Source organism: Mobula birostris, chromosome 12, assembly GCF_030028105.1.
Source record: "Mobula birostris isolate sMobBir1 chromosome 12, sMobBir1.hap1, whole genome shotgun sequence".
In the NCBI taxonomy this organism is placed as follows: Eukaryota; Metazoa; Chordata; class Chondrichthyes; order Myliobatiformes; family Myliobatidae; genus Mobula; species Mobula birostris.
In genome coordinates, this window is record NC_092381.1 from 102,717,278 (window position 1) to 102,739,321 (window position 22,044).

The window sequence follows — 22,044 nt, forward strand, 5'->3', positions numbered from 1 at the left end:
AAACTTACCCCTGACATTCTCCCCTACACTTATCTCCATTCATCTTCAAGTTTTGCCTTCTCATATTAGCCATCTCCATCCTGGAAAAATGCTTCTGGCTGTCCAATTGATATATGCCTCTTACCCTCTTGAACACCTCTATCAAGTTACTCCTCATTATTTAGAGAGGGCAAATTTAATCTGTTCTGGAATGGTAGGGGAAAATGTAACAACCCATGTGAAGACAACTGAATTAGAATTTGGTTGTTAATTGGATTCCAGTGAATTCATGGAGTCATAGAAAAGTATGGCACAGAAACAGGCCCTTTGGCCCATCTAGTCTGTGCTGAGCCATTTAAACTGCCTATTCCCATAGACCCACACTGGGACCATGGCTCCCCATACCCCTACCATCCATGTGCCTATCCAAATTCTCTTAAATGTTGAAATCAAGCTCTCATGCACCACTTGCTCTGGCAACTTGTTCCACACGCTGACCACCCTCTGAGTGAAGAAGCTTCACCTCATGTTCCCCTTAAACTTTTCACCTTTCACTCTTAGCCAATGACCTCTGGTGGTTGTCCCTCCAAACCACAGTGGGAGAAAAGTCTGTTTGTGTTTACCCTATCTATACACCTAATCTCTTGAAATAAACATCAAAACTCCAAGCCATGACATAGTGATGGGATTAGGAGAATGGAGATGAATGTATGGGAAAGAGGAGTGCAATGTGAAATGGTCACTGATCAGGAAAACAGTAGTGGCATTAGAACCACTGGACATGTTACAGTTCAAATCTTTGACACAATTGAAATACAAATGCTTACTGACTCAAATATGGGAGACAAATATGGGAGATCACAGATAGTTATCACTCCAAAAAGTCATCTTTCATATATTACCATTGCATCATAAATATTAAACTCACCATATACTACACTTTTTGCTTTCTTTTATTGTTTGCAAGACTTGATTTTTTTTCTCTGCATATTGGATGTTTGATGGTCTTCTTTTGTTTTAATGGTTTCTATTGTTTCTTTTTGTTTTGTAAGGAGATGAATCTCAAAGTTGTGTAAAGTATATGTATATTGATAATAAATGTAGTTTGAACTATGATTTGAATTTGGTAAGACAGAGTGGAAAACCAGGGTGGAAATGGCCAATATCTGAGGACATCCGTTTAAGGGGAGTGGACTGAAGCTAAGGAGATGTCAGAGGTAGGTCTTTTATTTTTACACAGAGGGAGGTGCATGCCTGGAATGGATTTCCAGGGCTGGTGCGAGAGGCTGACATAATGTGTCCAATGGAAAAGTGGTCATGAGGTCTAGAATTATGCAGCACCAAACTGGGCCCATTGACCCACAATTGACATTTCTCCCCGTCCACATTAGTTTTACTTACTTGGGTCATTTCCATCTATACTTCCCCTGCTTATGTAATTAAAATGACTGTTCCACTATCTCCTCTGGCTAACATGAGAAAGGTTGTTTGTAAAATCATTTTTCCTACCTGTCCATTTGTTATCTCGGTGAAGCAGTAGCCGAACGGGTAGTCACCACCAGACTGTGGAATGACCGTGAGAGATCCCAGCTGATCTTCCATTGCCTGATCACGCAGTGCCCTCTGATGGGTTCCCTGTACGATGGGTTGCAGAGCAGAACTGCTGTTCCTTCCTCCATTTACCCGTGAGACCTGGTGGACCTTCACAGACACTTCAGGAGGGTGGTCAACTTGTAGGTTAACAACTGATGGTATCTGTTGATCTGCTGGCATCAGCACAATGTTTGCAATAAGAATTCATTGTCCACTGAGATAATGGAAATAGCTACATATGTCCAATGGGAGAATAGAGCTGCATGTATCTGTACAATGGGAGAATAGAACTGGGTGTATCTGTCCAATGGGAGACTGGAACTGGGTATATCTGTCCAATGGGAGAATGGAACTGGGTGTATCTGTCCAATGGGAGCATGGAACTGGGTGTATCCATCCAATGGGAGAATGGAACTGGGTGTATCTGTCCAATGGGAGCATGGAACTGGGTGTATCCATCCAATGGGAGAATGGAACTGGGTGTATCTTTCCAATGGGAGAGTGGAACTGGGTATGTCTGTCCAATGGGAGAAGGGAACTGGGTATATCTTTCCAATGGGAGAACGGAACTGGATGTGTCTGTCCAATGGGAGAATGGAACTAGGTATATCTCTCCAATGGGAGAATGGAACTGGGTACATTTGTCCAATAGGAGAATGAGGTTGGGTATATCTCTCCAGTAGGGGAATGGAATTTTCAGATCACTGTTCAATTGGTAATAAATTGCAAATCAAGTGTCCAATCAGAAAATGGATGGATCCTTGTCCAATGGAAGAGTGGGTCACTGAGTCTAGAGTTATGCAGAACCAAATTGGGGCTTTGACCCAAATGCCCGAACTGATATTGCTCCCCTTCTGCATTAGTTTCATTTACTTGCATTTGTATCTTCTCCACCTATACCATCCCCAATTATATAATTGAAAATGTCTCTTATCTGCTTCCACCAGTTCTTCTGGTGGTGCATACCAGGTATCAACCACTTTGGTAAAAACTTAACCCTCAGATCCTCTTTAAAACTCCTTGCTCTAACCCTAAATTTATTTTGATTCCTCTACCTTGGGGAAAAAACCTTGATTATCTAAGCCTTTCAGAATTTTATATCTGTGCAATGGGAAATAGAGTTCACTCTTCAGCTCGTTCACTCTAAAGAACACAACCCCAGCCAATCTGATCTCTGCCGACAGTAGAACCCCTGCACTTCAGGCAACATTCTGTTGAATTTCTAATCAGTCACACTGAGGACCACAGAGTTTACTATTCACTTGTGGGGTTGGGGATCTTTGTCCAAATAAGAGGGTAGCATTGGAGATCATAATCCAATGGGATTTAAAGCAAATGAATTGTTTAATCCTTGCAAGAGAACCTTCTGACATTCTCTACCCAGGACTTGACCTTCAAGGGGTCCACAGTCAGATAGACAAATTAAAAACAAGCTAGGAGGGTTGATGTAGGAAGGATTGAGAAAGTGGGTAAAGCATAAAGGTGTGGAGGAAAGAATATTGATTAAATTAATATACACTGTAAAACAGCGGTCCCCAACCACCGGGCCGCAGAGCATGCGCCACCGGGCCGCGAGGAAGCGATATGATTTGGTCAGCTGCACCTTTCCTCATTCCCTGTCACGGCCACTGATCAGCCATTACGCACGCGAGGTCATGACCCGCGCGTCATCCATGTCAGGGCGGGAAGGAGATCAACTCCTCGAGCTTGCAAATGACGACGGGCTGAAAAGTCAGTTTGACATAACATCTCTGTCGGCATTCTGGATCAAAGTCAAGGCTAAATGTCCTGAGATAGCCACGAAAGCTCTGAAAACGTTGCTTTCATTTCCAACATTTTTCTGCGAAGCGGAGTTTTCTGCAATGAATGTAACGAAAACTAAATTGCGGAATAGACTGGACATAAGGAACCCCCTTCGAGTATCGCTGTCTCCCATCACCCCTCGATAGGACCGTCTTGTTGCAGGGAAACAAGCCCAGGGCTCCCAGTGATTCAGCGATATTGGTGTGTTGCAATGATTTTATATATTCATACGGGGAAAATATGTGCTGTGTGTTTAATATCCAAATATTACTTAAAATGTTATGATGCTATTGACTTATAAGTGACTTATATAACCATGTAACAATTACGGCACGGAAACAGGCGACCTCGGCCCTTCTAGTCCATGCCGAACGCTACTCTCACCCAGTCCCACCAACCTGCACTCAGCCCATAACCCTCCATTCCTTTCCTGTCCATATACCTATCCAATTTTTCTTTAAATGATCATACCGAACCTGATTCTGCCACTTCTACTGGAAGTTCGTTCAACACTTCAAGCTCCCCTGATAATTGACTTATCATTATATCCATGCGAGGAAAATATGCGCTGTGTGTTTAATATTAAATTCGTTAGATAAACCCTTTTAGAAACAAAATTGAGTGTATTACCCACTTATCACTTATATTCCGGTAGTGATTAATACCCACCCCCACGAACAGAATCGCCAAAAAGAATTTGCGGCGGGGGGGGGGGGGTCACGACGCGCATGCGCATTGGTTCCCGCGCAAGGCTTCATGGTCATTGTAGTCTTTAGGGTAAACAACGCATTTGACTGCTACTGTTGTTCGTTGGCAACCCTACCGCCCCCCCACCCCCCAGTCGGCCGGTCCGCAAGAATATTGTCAATATTAAACCGGTCCGCAGTGCAGAAAAGGTTGGGACCCCTGCTGTAAAATGTATAGGAAGTTACCGAGGCCATGGCGAGGAAGTGATGAATATGGGTCAGTCATATTCAAGTGACCTCCACTAGGATTTATGAAATATGACATAAATCATTTTATTTTTCAGAGGGCCATAAAACTGAGACTAACTTCCTCAGATGATGGAAGAGGCAGAGTCTTGGAACATTAAGGTAATGGTAGATACGTTTTTGCAGGTACGACAGGAATATTGAACTGAGGACACAATCAGATGAGCTATGGTCTTAATTAGTGAAGAAGCAGAATCAGTGTGGCCTATCATGTGAATGTTCATAAATCTTCCAACATTAAAACTTGCCCAAACACTATAAAGGATAGTGACTGGCAACTATGAATCTTTTTTCAGAATATCTCGTGATACGTGTGCACCTCGCTTAAACTCGAAGTTAGTTTCGGACGACTTTGAGTTAGTTTAATGTTTTGAAGTCACATAGCACAACAACAAGGTCAATAAATTTAACTATTATTCTATGTACTTATTTATTCAGTCATTTATCTATCTATCTATCTATTCATTTACTTGTTTATTTATAATTTATTGGTTGATTGAGATACTGTGCAGAATAGGCCCTTCCAGCCCTTTGAACCATACCGCCCAGCAATCCTCTTGATTTAATCTTTGCCTAATAATGGACAATTTACAATGACCAATTAACCTACCAACTGGCATGTCTTTGGACTGTGGAAGGAAACCAGAGCGCTCGAAGGAAACACACGCGGTCCCAGGGAGAACGTACAAACTCCCTTATGGGCAGCGCGGAAATTGAACCTGCATTTACCCTATCTATATGTCTCACAATTTTGTGTACCTCTATCAAATCTCCTCTCAATCTTCTACATTCCAAGGAATAAAGTCCCAACTTATTCAATCTTTCCTTATAACTCAGCCATTCCATGACCTTCTGTTCTCTCCTATCAGATTTCCCTTCTCCAGCCCTGTATCTCTTTCACCAATCTACTTTCCAGCTCTTTACCCTTCTCCTCCCTCCCGGTTTCACCTATCACCCTCTATTTCTTCCTCCGCTCCCCGCACCTTCTTACTTTGACTCCTCATTTTTTTTTTGCTCCGGTCCTGATGTAGGATTTTGACCTGAAGTAACTCTTTTCCATAAATGCTGCCTGGCTGAGTTCCTTCAGCATTCTGTGTGTGTTGCTTGGATGTCCAGCATCTGCAGACTTTCTCTAGTTTGTGATTAGTAATTTAAAATCAATTTCTCTGAGTAATAACTCTGTAGCTCATCGTATTGACGAAATGAATGAAGTAATTGAGTATTAACTATGCGCAGAATTACAAAACACAGAATTTGGGATACAATTGGATAAGTCAACTGTGCAAGACAATGAGGCACTGCTAATGGCATATGTACGGTTTATCCAAAATGGAGAAGCTTATGAAGAAATTCTCTTTTATCAAAAGTTAAGAACAACTATCAGTGAAGAATCAATCTATGTCGAGCTCAAAATGTATATTGAGGATAAAAGTATTCCAATTAGGAACATGACAGGTCACTATACTGGTTTAGTGGCATTTATGAAAACAGAAATTCCAAGTCTGTTTGCAATCCATTGCGTAATTCACCCATCAGCCAAAACCCTCAGCTAGCAGCTTTTTTCAAGCATGACTCTTGTAATATGTGCTAACAACAAAATTAAAGCTCATCCATTAAATAGCAGAATATTTCGCCAGCTATGCCAAGGTAACAATGAAGAGCTTGAATACTTGCTTCTTCACAGTGAAATGCATTGTCTGTTAAAAGGCTGCTGCTTAAAACGTTTCTTTGATCTTTTTGACACTGTGGTTGAAATTTAGCTCAAAGTCAACAAGAGCTTGGGAAACAAGATTGAACTTCTACGTGGAGATGTGGCATACCTAGCCAATCTGAATGACAAAATGAACATTCTAAATATGACAGTGCATGGTGAGAATTTCAATTTAATCCAGGCAAAAAGTACAGTGTTCACTTTTATTGGAAAATTGGAAATATACGAGCAAAATATTGGGAGACGAATGTTCTCACAGTTTCCCTGCATGGAAAGTATGGCACTCTCTTTCACTGATGATGATTTGCAAGAGTACTGCATATACCTGCCGTCATTGAAGAAGGGTTTTCAGAATTAATTCAAAGATTTAAATGATCTAGAAACTCCAGAATGAGTAATTGACCCATTTCTTTGAAAGATGGAAGAACAGGAAAAGAGCTTTGCAGGAAGAAATTATCGAAATTTAGAATGATGAACAAGCAAAAATGCTTTTCAAAAATGTCGGCTTTTGTGGTGTGTGGCTACACTGTCATACAAAGCTCCCTGGTCTTTAAAAAAGAGGCAATCTGCACTTCATTGCATTTCCATCCTCTTACCTCGTTGAAAGAGGCTAGTGCAATGAATCACATACTCAGAAAAAACAGAAACTGCTTGGACATTTTTACACATGGGGACTTAAGGCTTTTGCTGTCACAACTTGAATCAGATATTTGAATTCTCGCTAAAAACCATCAAGCTCAAGGATCACATTGATATCGAAGCTGCTGTATAGCACACAGGTACTGTGTAAAGACAAATAAAAATTTAAAGCAGAATCATTTTTCTTGTGTAAACATATGGTAGACATGATTTTTCACTATGGGGACGCCAAAAAGTATATTGTGCCTAAGAAGGGCATTGGCAAGTATGAAGGTGCTTTAGGAGGGGCGTTGTACGTATGAAAGTACTTTGAGGGGGGCGTTGGGCTATAAGAGATTGGAAACACTGAGTTTGCAAAACATTTGATTTAGGAGTCTATAAATAGCAGAATTCTCAGAGCAGCTTTGTTAGACTTCCTTATAAAACACAAAGCTATTCTTTTCATCTGTCCTGACGAAGGGTCTCGGCCTGAAACGTCGACTGCACCTCTTCCTAGAGATGCTGCCTGGCCTGCTGCGTTCACCAGCAACTTTGATGTGTGTTGCTTGAATTTCCAGCATCTGCAGAATTCCTGTTGTTTTCTTTTCATCTGTTCAAGTTTTCACAGATGTGACCTTGAAGCACAGTTTTAAAAGTGCCCAACAAAGGCAAAATAAGAAAAGGAAAGCAGAATGTAAAGTAATCTAAAAGGACAATAAAAACAGACAGTTCTATAGATTTGTTAAAAGTAAGAGATTAGCTGAAGTGTTTTCACAACCAATGGACTCACTTTCAAGGAGTCTTCATCTCATGTTCTTATTATTTATTGCTATTTACTTATATTTGCATTTGCAGAGTTTGGAGTCTTCTGCGCTCAGGCTGAACGCTGTAGTTGGGTGGTCTTTCATTGATCCTGGTATAGTTACTATTCTATAGTTATAAAGAAAGATTGAATAGGTTAGGAATTTATTTTTAATTTTTTTTTACTGAGATATAGTGTAGAATAGACCCTTCTGGCTCTTCAGGTCGCAGCATCCAGCAATCCCCTGTTAATTCTAGCCTAATCACGGGATATAACCATATATAACAATTACAGCACGGAAACAGGCCATCTCGGCTGTTCTAGTCTGTGCCGAACTCTTACTCTCACCTAGTCCCACTGATCTGCACTCACCCCATAGCTCTCCATTCCTTTCCTGTCCATATACTTGTCCAATTTAACTTTAAACGACAACATCGAACCTGCCTCAACCACTTCTGCTGGAAGCTTGTTCCACACAGCTACCACTCTCTGAGTAAAGAAGTTTTCCCTCATGTTACCCCTAAACTTTTTCCCTTTAACTCTCAACTCATGTCCTCTTGTTTGAATCTCACCCACTCTCAATGGAAAAAGCCTATCCACGTCAACTCTATTTATCCCTTTCATAATTTTAAATACCTCTATCAAGTTCCCCCTCAACCTTCTACATTTCCAAAGAATAAAGACCCAACTTGTTCAACCTTTTTCTGTAACTTAGGTGATGAAACCCAGGTAACATTCCAGTAAATCTTCTCTGTACTCTCTCTATTTTGTTGACATCTTTCCTATAATTCGGTGACCAAAACTGTACACAATCCTTCAAATTTGGCCTCACCAATGCCTTGTACAATTTCAACATTACATCTCTACTCCTATACTCAATGCTCTGATTTATAAAGGCCAGCATACCAAAAACTTTCTTCACCACCCTATCCACATGAGATTCCACCTTCAGGGAAATATGCACCATTATTCCTAGATCCCTCTGTTCTACTGCATTCTTCAGTGCCCTACCACTTACCGTGTATGTCCTATTTTGATTAGTCCTACCAAAATGTAACACCTCACATTTATCAGCATTAAACTCCATCTGCCATCTTTCAGCCCACTCTTCTAACTGGCCTAAATCTCTCTGCAAGCTTTGAAAACCTACTTCATTAGCCACAATTCAACCTATCTTAGTATCATCTGCATACTTACTCATCCAATTTACCACCCCATCATCCAGATCATTAATATATATGACAAATAACATTGGACCCCGTACAGATCTCTGAGGCACACCACTAGTCACCAGCCTCCAATCTGACAAACAGTTATCCACCACTACTCTCTGGCATCTCCCATCCAGCCACTGCTGAATCCATTTTACTACTGCAATATTAATACCTAACGATTGAACCTTCCTAACCAACCTTCCATGTGGGACTTTGTCAAAGGCTTTACTTAAGTCCATATAGACAACATCCACTGCTTTACCCTCGTCAACTTTCCTAGTAACCTCCTCAAAAAATTCAATAAGATTTGTCAAACATGACCTTCCACACACAAATCCATGTTGATTGTTCCTAATCAGACCCTATCTATCCTGATAATTATAAATACCATCCCTAAGAATACTTTACATCAATTTACCCACCACTGATGTCAAACTCACAGGCCGATAATTGCTAGGTTTACCCTTAGAATCCTTTTTAAACAATGGAACAACATGAGCAAAACGCCAATCTTCCGGCACCATGCCTGTTTCTAATGACATTTGAAATATTTCTGTCAGAGCCCCTGCTATTTCCACAAACTTCCCTCAAGGTCTGAGGGAATATCCTGTCAGGACCCGGAGACTTATCCACTTTTATATTCCTTAAAAGCTCCAGTAATTCCTCTTCTTTAATCATTGTAGTTTCCATAACTTCCCTACCTGTTTCTCTTATCTTACCCAATTCAATATCCTTCTCCTTAGTGAATACCAAAGAAAAGAAATTGTTCAGAATCTCCCCCATCTCTTTTGGCTCCACTCATAGCTGTCCACTCTGCTTCTCCAAAGGACCAATTTTATCCCTCACTATCCTTTTGCTATTCATAGAACGGCAGAAACCCTTGTGATTTATTTTCACCTTACTTGCCAAAGCAACCTCATATCTTCTTTTAGCTTTTCTAATTTCTTTCTTAAGATTCTTTTTACATTCTTTATATTCCTCAAGCATCACATATTCTCCATGCTGCCTATATTTATTGTAGAATTCTCTCTTTTTCCGAACCAAGTTTCCAATATCCCTTGAAAACCATGGCTCTCTCAAACTTTTAACCTTTTCTTTCATCCAAACAGGAACATAAAGATTCCGTACTCTCAAAATTTCACCTTTAAATGATCTCCATTTCTCTATTACATTCTTCCCATAAAACAAATTGTCCCAATCCACTCCTTCTAAATCCTTTTGCATCTCCTCAAAGTTAGCCTTTCTCCAATCAAAAATATCAACCCTGGGTCCAGACCTATCCTTCTCCATAATTATATTGAAACTAATAGCATTGAGATCACTGGACCCGAAGTGCTCCCCAGCACAAACCTCCATTACATGACCTATCTCATTCCCTAACAGAGGATCCAACACTGCCCCTTCTCTGATTGGTACCTCTATGTATTGCTGCAAAAAACTATCCTGCAAACATTTTACAAACTCCAAACCATCCAGCACTTTTACAGTATGGGCTTCCCAGTCTATGTGTGGAAAATTAAAATCTCCCACAATCATAACCTTGTGCTTACTACAAATATCTGCTATCTCCTTACAAATTTGCTCCTCCAATTCTCGCTCCCCATTTGGTGGTCTATAATACACCCCCATAAGAGTTACTGCATCTTTCCCATTCCTCAATACCACCCAAATAGCTTCCCTAGACGAGCCCTCTAATCTATCCTGCCAGAGCACCGCTGTAATATTTTCTCTGACAAGCAAAGCAACACCTCCCCCTCTTGTCCCTCCCATTCTATCACACCTGAAGCAATTAAATCCAGGAATATTTAGTTGCCAATCACACCCCTCCTGTAACCATGATAACAATAACCAATTAACATACCAACTGGTACATCTTTGGACTGTGGGAGGAAACCAGAACGCCTGGAGAAAACCCAATCAGTCATGAGGAGAATGTAAAAACTTTTTACAGGCAGCAGTGAGAATTGAACTTGGGTCACTGGTACTATAAAGCGTTGTGGTAACCACAGCACTACCCAATTCTAGTTGGATCTTCATGACTATTCCTTGGAACATAGAAAATTGAGAGATTTGATAGAGGTATACAAAATTATGAGGCATATAGACAGGGTAAATGCAAGCAGGCTTTTTTCACTGAGGTTGGGTGGGACTACTAGAGGTCATGGGTTAGGGTCAAAGGTGAAAAGTTTAAAGGAAACATGAGGGGAATCTTCTTCACTTAGAGGGTTGTGAGAGTATGGAATGAATTGCCAGCACAACTGGTGAATGTGAGCTCAATTTCAATGTTTAAGAGAATTTTGGATTTCAGTTTGCTTTTTTGGGTTTAGTATTTAGTTCTTTTTTTTGTTTTTTTTGCGGGGGGGGGTTTCTTTGTATTTTTTTCTTTCTTCTCTATGATTAGTTACATCATGAGTTTGGATGTCTATTATACCTGTGTTATCTGAAATCCTTTCTGTATATGTTTATTAACAATAAGATTATTCCAATCTCTTTGTATCAACATTGTTATTTTGTTTATAACTTTGGAAAAATTAATAAAAAGATTTAAAAAGGAAGAGAATTTTGGATGGGTACATGGATGGTATGGGTTTGGAGGGCTATGGCCTTGGTACAGATCGATGGAAGTAAGCAGTTTAAATGGTTTTAGCACGGACTAGATAGGCCAAAGGTTTGTATATGGTGACATATACATATATACTTTGAGAATAGAATTTACTTTGAACTTTAAAGTTAAATGTGTGCACACATCTTTTGCTACTAGCACACCAAGGAACTAAAACTGCGCACAAAAGGTTGTCACCCTCTACCTCGTTGACATATTAAATATATTCCATGATCATACACAGTCGCATTTCCTTTTCCAGTTTCTGATGTGGACGGTGTTGACAATATGGAGTTTACCATGATTTGTTTGCAGCTTTTAGAACTGGCTCACTTATATTGCTTTTATTGAAGAAATTATTGATTCACTACGTCGCATTCCAAAGAAGCAAAGAGTGTGAAGCACAAAAGAACAGCTAGTTCACTTAAAGTGGAATGGCTTAATGAAACAGTAGAAACTGCAACACTGAAAGCTCATGAGGTCAGGAATGTTCAGCTACGAGAAATATTTATGTAGCATACAGAAACTGGTGTTACCTGCAAAAGTTGCCGGAGAATTTGCAAGTGGAAAGAAATGGTGCAATATTTGTAAAGTTGACTTTTAAAGCGTCATTTAGCAAGCAAATCACATATGGACGATATGCAAAAACTCTGGTTTCATTACCCGCTACAGGCCTGCTACGTATGTTTTATGAGAGTGCTGATGAACGAGAGGGAAAATGATCAAACCTAGAGATTAACGTTCTTATTGAAAGTGTTTTGCTAGCTGTTAAAATTGATACCCCTATATATAAAATTCAAGATGCACTTCTTGTTGTCACTGGGCAAAAAATTGCACAAAAAATTTTTGCGCACCCTGGTCATGACAAATTAGAGGGATCATTGTCTACCACCTAGGGCATGCTCTCTTCTTGCTGCTGCCGTCAGGAAGAACGTACAAGAGCCTCAGGACTCTCACTACAAGATCCAGGAATAGTTACTACGCCTCAGCCATCAGGCTCCTACAGAGGGGATAATTTCACTCAACTTCACTCGCCCATTGCTGAACTGTTCCCACAGCCAATGGGCTCACTGCAAGGACTCTTCATCTCATGTTCTTCATATTTATGACTTATTTATTTATTTTTGTAATTTCTTTCTTTTTGCATTTGTACAGTCTGTTGTCTTCTGCACTCTGGTTGTACACCCTAGTTAGGTAGTCTTGCATTAATTCTGTTATGGTTGTTGTTCTATAGATTTGTTGAGCATCCCTCAAGAAAAGAATTTCAGGATTATATATGGTGACATTTATATATAGTTTGATAATAATGGAAACATATGACAGGTGGAAGTGGAATCAAGGTTGTTGCTTGCAGAATGTAAACTGAGCAAGAAAAACGGGGAAAACAAGAAGGGACCATGAAATATCCCTGGCATATAAGATTAACAAGAATCCCAAAATATATTATATCAGGGAAGAGGTAGTGGCCAGAAGAAAAATGGGGCTGCTTAGGGACCTCTCACTGCTATTGTCCACCACTAGCTATACCTTCTCCTCTCCAACACATTTCACCTTCCTTAGGGACACCTCTCTCCATGTCTCCCTGGTCCGCACATCCCTCCCTGACACCTGGCACTTTCCCCTCCACCTGTCCCTCGACCTCCTCCATCATCACCATGCAGAAGCTGAAGAAGCTCTTCCTGATAAGGCTAAGATTCACGTGCACCTCCTTTAATCTCATCTATTGCATTTTGTGCTGCTGATACGTTCTCATCTACGCTGGCGAAATGAGGTGACTGGTTTGCTGAGCTTCTGATGTCTGTCTGCAATGGTCATCCTGTTTCTTTCAAGTCCCACATTGACAACCATCTCCATTGATAGGGTACGGTCCAGAACACTGAATTTTCCAATTTCTGGTAATCTCATTCTATTGTTTCTCAACTCTCCTCGATCCTCCAATTTGTTGTCCCCTTTCTTATACACCCTCTCCAACCTCCTTACACTTTTTCATACCACTCCTGGTTCTGCCAATGACTGACATATTTCTGCTTCCAAAAATGGTTCTGGTTCCATCTACTTTTTAACCTCTCTGATATAGCTTCCATTATCATCTTGCCTGTCAGATTCCACCACTGGTAGTTCCTGCTTATCACCCACTAGCTCTCTCCGTCTTCACCCTTCTCTCCCCGACCCAGCTCACACCAATCTCTGTATCCTAACTCCACCACACACCCTCCCTACCTGATTGCACCAATCACCTACTAGCCCCTATCTCACTACTCCCCCTCCTCCTTATCCTCTTTATACTGACTCATTCCTTCTCCACTTGTGGTCCTGGTGCAGAATCTCAACCCAAAACATCAACAATTCCACCCCCCCCCCCCCAACAGATATTGTTTGACCCACCGAGTTTTTGCATCATGGCTTGGTATGAAAACACCCATGCCTTTGAACAGAAAATCCTACAAAAGTTAGTGAATTTGGCCCAGTACATCACAGGTAAAGCTCTCCCAACCATCGAGCACATCTACATGAAACACTGTCATAGGTAAGCAACACACATTATCAGGGACCCCCACCACCCAGGCCATGCTCTCTTCTGGCTGCTGCCACCAGGTAGAAGGTACAAAAGCCTCAGGACTCGCATCACCAGGTTCATGAATAGTTACTGCCCCTCAACCATCAGGCTCTTGAACAACGGGGGATAATTACACTCACTTGCCCATCATTGAGATGTTCCCACAACCAATGATCTCACTTTGAGGACTCTTCATCTCATTATCTCATGTTCTCCATATTTATTGCTATTTATTTATATTTGCATTTGCACAGTTTGTTTTCTGTACCCCAGTTGATGTTTCCTTGATCCTGTTATAGTCACTATTCCATAGATTTGCTGAGTATCCCCCAGGAAAATGAATTTCAGGGTTGTATATGGTGACATATGTGTGCTTTGATAATTAATTTACTTTGAAATTTGAAATTGTTTCTTTTCCTCTCTGATTCTTTGATCCTGTGAGTTCCCAAAAAAGAAGCAATGCAGGTCGACAGGATGGTGAAAGCAGCGTACGACATGCTGGCCTTCATATGGCAGAACTTAGCAAAGTTGGGACGGTATGGTACGCCACGGTAGCGCAGTGGTTCGTGCAACACGATCACAGCTCAGGCGCCCTGGAGTTCAGAGTTCAATTCCGGCACCGTTCTGTAAGAATACTCTGTACAACCTCCCCGTGGAATGTGTGGGTTTTCTCCAGGTCCTCCTGTTTCCTGCCACAGTCCAAAGACACACTGGGTAGGTTAACTGGTCATTGTAAATTGTCCCATGATTAGGTTAGGGTTAATTGGGTTTGTCAAGGGTTGTTGGGGCAGCGCGGCTCAAAGGGCTGTATTGCTAAATAAAAAAAATTACAGTGTCTATAAAAAGTATTCCCTTGGAAGTTTTCATATTTTGTTTTACAATTTAGTGTGGAGGGCTGTCAGAGGTTACAGCAGGACATTGATGGGATGCAAAACTGGGCTGAGATGTGGCAGATGGAGTTCAACCCAGATACGTGTGAGGTGGTTCATTTTGGTAGGTCAGATATGATGGCAGAATATAGTATTCATGGTAAGACTCTTGACAGTGTGGAGGATCGGAGGGATCTTGGCGTCCGAGTCCATAGGATATTCAAACTCCTACGCGGGTTGACTCTGTGGTTAAGAAGGCGTACGGTGCATTGGCCTTCATCAATCATGGGATTGAGTTTAAGAGCTGAGAGGTAATGGTGCAGCTATATAGGACCCTGGTCAGACCCCACTTGGAGTACTGTGCTCAGTTCTGGTCACCTCACTACAGGAAGGATGTGGAAACTATAGAAAGCGTGTAGAGGAGGTTTACAAGGATGTTGCCTGGATTGGGCAGAATGCCTTATGAGAATAGGCTGAGTGAACTAGGCCTTTTCTCCTTGGAGTGACGGAGGATGAGAGGTGACCTGATAGAGGTGTATAAGATAACGAGAGGCATTGATCGTGTGGCTAATCAGAGGCTTTTTCCCAGGGCTGAAATGGCTAATACGAAAGGGCACAGTTTTAAGGTGCTTGGAAGGAGGTACAGAGGGGATCTCAGGGGGAAGTTTTTTTATGCAGAGAGTGGTGAGTACGTGGAATGGGCTGCTGGTGATGGTGGTGGAGGCGGATATGATAGGGTATTTTAAGAGACTCCTGGACAAGTACATGGAGCTTAGAAAAATGGAGGGCTATGGGTAACCCTAGGTAATTTCTAAAGTAAGTACATGTTCAGCACAGCATTATGGGCCAAAAGGCCTGTATTGTGCTGCAGGTCTTCTATGTTTCTATGTTAACATTGAATCACAGTGGATTTAATTTGTGTTTTTTTTACACTGAGCAACAGGAAAAGACTCTTATGTCAAAGTGAAAACAGATCTCTACAAAATGATCTAAATTAATTACAAGTATAAAATACAAAATAATGATTGCATAAGTATTCACCGTCTTCAAGTTGGTATTTAGTAGATGAACCTTTGGCAGCAATTACAGCCTTGAGTCTGTGTGGATAGGTCTCTATCAGCTTTGCACATCTGGACACTGCAACTTTTCCCCATTCTTCTTTACAAAACTGCTCAAGCTCTGTCAAATTGCATGGGGATCATGAGGGAACAGCCCTTTTCAAGCCCAGTCACAAATTCTCAATTGGATTGAGGTCTGGACTCTGACTTGGCCACTCCAGGACATTAACTTTGTTCTTTTTAAGCCATTCCTGTGCAGCTTTGGCTTTATGCTTGGGGCATTGTCTTGCTGGAAAACAGATCTGCTCCTAAGTTGCCTGCAACAGGTTTTCCTCCCAGATTTCCCTGAATTTTGCCGCATTAAATTTTACCCTCTACCTTCGCAAGCCTTCCAGGGCCTGCTGCAATGAAGCATCCCCACAGCACAGTGCAGCCATCACCATGCTTCATAGTAGGGATGGTGTGCTTCTGATGATATGCGATGTTTGGCTTATGCAGAGAGCATACAGAGAGGCTTTTAGGAAAGAGAAACAGAATAAACGGTGTAAAGACAGTAAGGTAGAAGGGCTGAAATGTGTGTACCTCAATGCAAGAAGCATCAGGAACAAAGGTGATGAACTGAGAGCTTGGATACATACATGGAATTATGATGTAGTGGCCATTATAGAGACTTGGCTGGCACCAGGGCAGGAATGGATTCTCAATATTCCTGGATTTCAGTGCTTTAAAAGGGATAGGGAGGGTGGAAAAAGGGGAGGACGGGTGGCATTACTGGTCAGGGATACTATTACAGCTACAGAAAGGGTGGGTAATGTAGCAGGATCCTCTTTTGAGTCAATATGGGTGGAAGTCAGGAACAGGAAGGGAGCAGTTACTCAACTGGGGGTATTCTATAGGCCCCCTGGTAGCAGCAGAGATACAGAGGAGCAGATTGGGAGGCAGATTTTGGAAAGGTGCAAAAATAACAGGGTTGTTATCATGGGTGACTTTAACTTCCCTAATATTGATTGGCACCTGATTAGTTCCAAGGGTTTAGATGGGGCAGAATTTGTTAAGTGTGTCCAGGATGGATTCCTGTCACAGTATGTGGACAGGCCGACCAGGGGGAATGCCATACTAGATCTAGTACTAAGTAATGAACCCGGTCAGGTCACAGATCTCTCAGTGGGTGAGCATCTGGGGGACAGTGACCGCTGCTCCCTGGCCTTTAGCATTATCATGGAAAAGGATAGAATCAGAGAGTACAGGAAAATTTTTAATTGGGGAAAGGCAAATTATGAGGCTATAAGGCTAGAACTTGCGGGTGTGAATTGGGATGATGTTTTTGCAGGGAAATGTACTATGGACATGTGGTCGATGTTTAGAGATCTCTTGCGGGATGTAAGGGATAAATTTGTCCCGGTGAGGAAGATAAAGAATGGTAGGGTGAAGGAACCATAGGTGACAAGTGAGGTAGAAAATCTAGTCAGGAGGAAGAAGGCAGCATACATGAGGTTTAGGAAGCAGGGATCAGATGGGTCTATTGAGGAATATAGGGAAGCAAGAAAGGAGCTTAAGAAGGGGCTGAGAAGAGCAAGAAGGGGACATGAGAAGGCCTTGGCAAATAGGGTAAAGGAAAACCCCAAGGCATTCTTCAATTATGTGAAGAAAAAAAGGATGACAGGAGTGAAGGTAGGACCGATTAGAGATAAAGGTGGGAAGATGTGCCTGGAGGCTGTGGAAGTGAGCGAGGCCCTCAATGAATACTTCTCTTCAGTATTCACCAATGAGAGGGAACATGATGATGGTGAGGACAATATAAGTGAGGTTGATGTTCTGGAGCATGCTGATATTAAGGGAGAGGAGGTGTTGGAGTTGTTAAAATACATTAGGATAGATAAGTCCCCGGGGCCTGACGGAATATTCCCCAGGCTGCTCCACGAGGCGAGAGAAGAGATTGCTGAGCCTCTGGCTGGGATCTTTATGTCCTCGTTGTCCACGGGAATGGTACCGGAGGATTGGAGGGAGGCGAATGTTGTTCCCTTGTTCAAAAAAGGTAGTAGGGATAGTCCGGGTAATTATAGACCAGTGAGCCTTACGTCTGTGGTGGGAAAGCTGTTGGAAAAGATTCTTAGAGATAGGATCTATAGGCATTTAGAGAATCATAGTCTGATCAGGGACAGTCAGCATGGCTTTGTGAAGGGCAGATCGTGTCTAACAAGCCTGATAGAGTTCTTTGAGGAGGTGACCAGGCATATAGATGAGGGTAGTGCAGTGGATGTGATCTATATGGATTTTAGTAAGGCATTTGACAAGGTTCCACACGGTAGGCTTATTCAGAAAGTTAGAAAGCATGGGATCCAGGGAAGTTTGGCCGGGTGGATTCAGAATTGGCTTGCCTGCAGAAGGTAGAGGGTGGTGGTGGAGGGAGTACATTCAGATTGGAGGATTGTGACTAGTGGTGTCCCACAAGGATCTGTTCTGGGACCTCTACTTTTCGTGATTTTTATTAACGACCTGGATGTGGGGGTAGAAGGATGGGTTGGCAACTTTGCAGACGACACAAAGGTTGGTGGTGTTGTAGATAGTGTAGAGGATTGTCAAAGATTGCAGAGAGACATTGATAGGATGCAGAAGTGGGCTGAGAAGTGGCAGATGGAGTTCAACCCGGAGAAGTGTGAGGTGGTACACTTTGGAAGGACAAACTCCAAGGCAGAGTACAAAGTAAATGGCAGGATACTTGGTAGTGTGGAGGAGCAGAGGGATCTCGGGGTACATGTCCACAGATCCCTGAAGGTTTCCTCACTGGTGGATAGGGTAGTTAAGAAAGCTTATGGGGTGTTAGCTTTCATAAGTCGAGGGATAGAGTTTAAGAGTCGCGATGTAATGATGCAGCTCTATAAAACTCTGGTTAGGCCACACTTGGAGTACTGTGTCCAGTTCTGGTCGCCTCACTATAGGAAGGATGTGGAAGCACTGGAAAGGGTACAGAGGAGATTTACCAGGATGCTGCCTGGTTTAGGAAGTATGCATTATGATCAGAGATTAAGGGAGCTAGGGCTTTACTCTTTGGAGAGAAGGAGGATGAGAGGAGACATGATAGAGGTGTACAAGATAATAAGAGGAATAGATAGAGTGGATAGCCAGCGCCCCTTCCCCAGGGCACCACTGCTCAATACAAGAGGACATGGCTTTAAGGTAAGGGGTGGGAAGTTCAAGGGGGATATTAGAGGAAGGTTTTTTACTCAAAGAGTGGTTGGTGCGTGGAATGCACTGCCTGAGTCAGTGGTGGAGGCAGATACATTAGTGAAGTTTAAGAGACTACTAGACAGGTATATGGAGGAATCTAAGGTGGGGGCTTATATGGGAGGCAGGGTTTGAGGGTCGGCACAACATTGTGGGCCGAAGGGCCTGTACTGTGCTGTACTATTCTATATCTATATCTATGAAGTTTAGTCTGATAGCCAAAAAGCTCAACTTTGATTTCATCAGACCATAGAACTTCCTTCTCGCTGACTCAGATTCTCCCACATGCCTTCTGGCAAACTCTAGCCGAGATTTTATGTGAGTTTTTTCCAACAGTGACTTTCTCTTTGCTACTTTCCCATGAAACTGTGACTGGTGAAGCACCCGGGCAACAGTTGTTGTATGCACCGTCTCTCCCATCTCAGTCACTGAAGCTTGTAACTCCTCCAGCCTTGTCATAGGTCTCTTGGTGGCCTCCCTCACTAGTCCCCTTCTTGCATGGTCACTCAGGTTTTGAGGACTGCCTGCTCTAGGCAGATTTATGGCTGTGTCATTTTATTTCCATTTCTTAATGATTGACTTAACTGTACTCAAGGGATATTCAGAGACCTGGAAATTTTCTTGTATCCATCTTCTGACTTGTGCTTTTCACGGACTTGTTTGGAGTGTTCTTTTGGCTTCATGGTGTTGCTTTTGCCAAGATACTGACTCACCAGCAGTTGGACTTTCCAGATAGAGATGTATTTTTACTTAGAGGAGCTTAGAAAAATAAAAGACTATGGATAACCTTAGGTAATTTCTAAGTAAGTACATGTTTGGCGCAACATCGTGGGCCAAAGGGCCTGTGTTGTGCTGTAGATTTTCTATGTTATTATGTTTTTACTACAATCAATTGAAACCCCTTGACTTCACAAGGTGATCATTTAACTAATTATATGACTTTTGAAAGCAATTGGCTGCACCAGTGATTATTTGATGTGTCATATTATAGGGGGTGAACACTTATGTAATCAATTATTTTGTGTTTTATATTTTTAATTAATTTAGATCACTTTGTAGAGATCTGTTTTCACTTTGACATGATAGTCTTTTTCTGTTGATCAGTGTCAAAAAATCCCAAATTAAATACACTGTGATTCAATGTTGTAAAATAACAAAACATGAAAACTTTTGAGGGGGGAGATAAGTTTTTATAGGCACTGTAAATAAACCTTATAAAACATATACTGGAGATTTGTGTGGAATCCTGGTCATCACTTTATAGGAAGGATTACTATTTTTGAGAATTATGAAGTATTTCCTTAGCTATCTGTCTCTGCTAATTTACAATTGTTCTTATTAATCTAATTTTCTCATCCATTTTAAGACTTTGTGATAACTTTTTAAGCTTAAAATACTCAGGCTTCTCATTCTCAAACAGAATGCCACACTTCCCCCAGGATCTTAACCTATGAGACCAAGCCTATCTTCTTTCCACCTGTTGTAATTTAAAATAGCACATCTAAAATTCACATTCCTTCTGGTTGTACAATGTACTTTTCTAGTAAACTGTTCCAAATACACATGATCTCATTCCCATGACTACATTTGGCAATTTGCTTTGGTAAAAGTTGCCCACAATTATTACAGTACTTTTCTTACAAACATTCATTATTTTAAAACATAAGACCAGAAGATCTGTGAGCAGAATTAGGCCATCATGTTTTCTCCACCATTACATCATGGCTAATCCATTTTCCTCTCAGCCCCAATGTTCTGCCTTCACCCTTTATCCGTTCATGCCCTGACCAATCAAGAATCTATCAACCTCTGTCTTAAATATACAAATGAATTGGCCTCCACAGCTACTTGTGGCAACAAATTCCACAGATTCACCACTCTCTGACGAAAGAAATTACTCTTAATCTCCATTCTAAAAGGATGCCCCTCTATTCTGAGGCTGTGCCCTCTGGTCGTAGACTCTCCCACCATAGGAAACATCCTCTCCACATCCACTCTATCGAGGCTTTTCAGCATTCGATAGGTTTCAATGAGGTCACCCCCCCATTCTTCTGAATTCCAATGAATACATGCTAAGAGCCATCAAATGCTCCTCAAACAACAAGTCCTTCAATCCCAGAATCATTTTCGTGAACCCTCTCCAATGTCAGCACATACTGTCTTAGATAAGGGGCCCAAAAGTGCTCACAACACTGCAAGTGAAGCCTCAACATTACATCATTGCTTTTACATTCTAGTCCTCTCAAAATGAATGCTACCATTTCATGCTGTCTTCCTCACCACCGATTCAATCTGCAAATTAACCTTTAGGGAATCCTGCATGAGGACTCCCAAGTCCCTTTGAACCTCAGTTTTTGTATTTTCTCTCCATTTAGAAAATAGTCAACCCTCTCATTTCTTCTGCTGAAGTGCATGACCATACACTTCCGGACACTGTATTCCATCTGCCACTTCTTTATCCAGGAACAAGGGGAAGCATCTGTATTTACTTGTGAGAACAACACAGAGACTATAGAACCGAGGCAAAAGAGTAGTTAAGTCATGTGGAGGAGGAGGAGGTGGTTGATGTCTTTGAGGCACATTTGGGTGGATAAATCCCCAGAGCCTGACAGTGTTTCTTTGGATCTTTTGAGGGAGTGCTCGTGAAGAAGAAACACAGAGGTCCTGGCAGAGATATTTACAATACTCTTAGCCATGGAGGAGGTGCTAGACGACTGGAGGATAGCTACAGTGGTTCTGTTCAAGAAAGGCTCTAAGGATATTGTAGCTCGTGAGCCTGAAGTCTGTCATGAGTAAATTTTCAACGGTATTCAAGGGACAGAATATAAAACTTTTCGGACAGACAGGGCCTGATACAAACTAGTCAACATGGCTTTGTTCATGAGGTGAAGTTTAAACAATCTTATAGACATTTTCAAGGATGTTACCAAGAAGGTTTTTGAAGAAAAGACAATGGATATTGTCAACATAGACTTTAGCAAGGCAATTTTGCAAAGTCCTGCATGAAAGCCTAGTTCAGAA

At 41.7% G+C, this 22,044-nt stretch overlaps 1 protein-coding gene across 4 annotated transcripts in view; it reads right to left on the minus strand.

Moving 5' to 3' along the window:
- LOC140206160 (latent-transforming growth factor beta-binding protein 4-like) overlaps positions 1–22,044 on the minus strand; it is a 182,823-nt gene that overhangs the window by 123,897 nt on the left and 36,882 nt on the right. For 3 of the 4 annotated variants that reach the window (XM_072274404.1, XM_072274401.1, XM_072274403.1), the window contains one exon: positions 1,489–1,745. In XM_072274404.1, coding sequence (XP_072130505.1) covers positions 1,489–1,745 — 257 coding nt within the window. The remainder of the gene's footprint in view (positions 1–1,488; positions 1,746–22,044) is intronic. The other variant, XM_072274402.1, reaches the window with a different exon arrangement.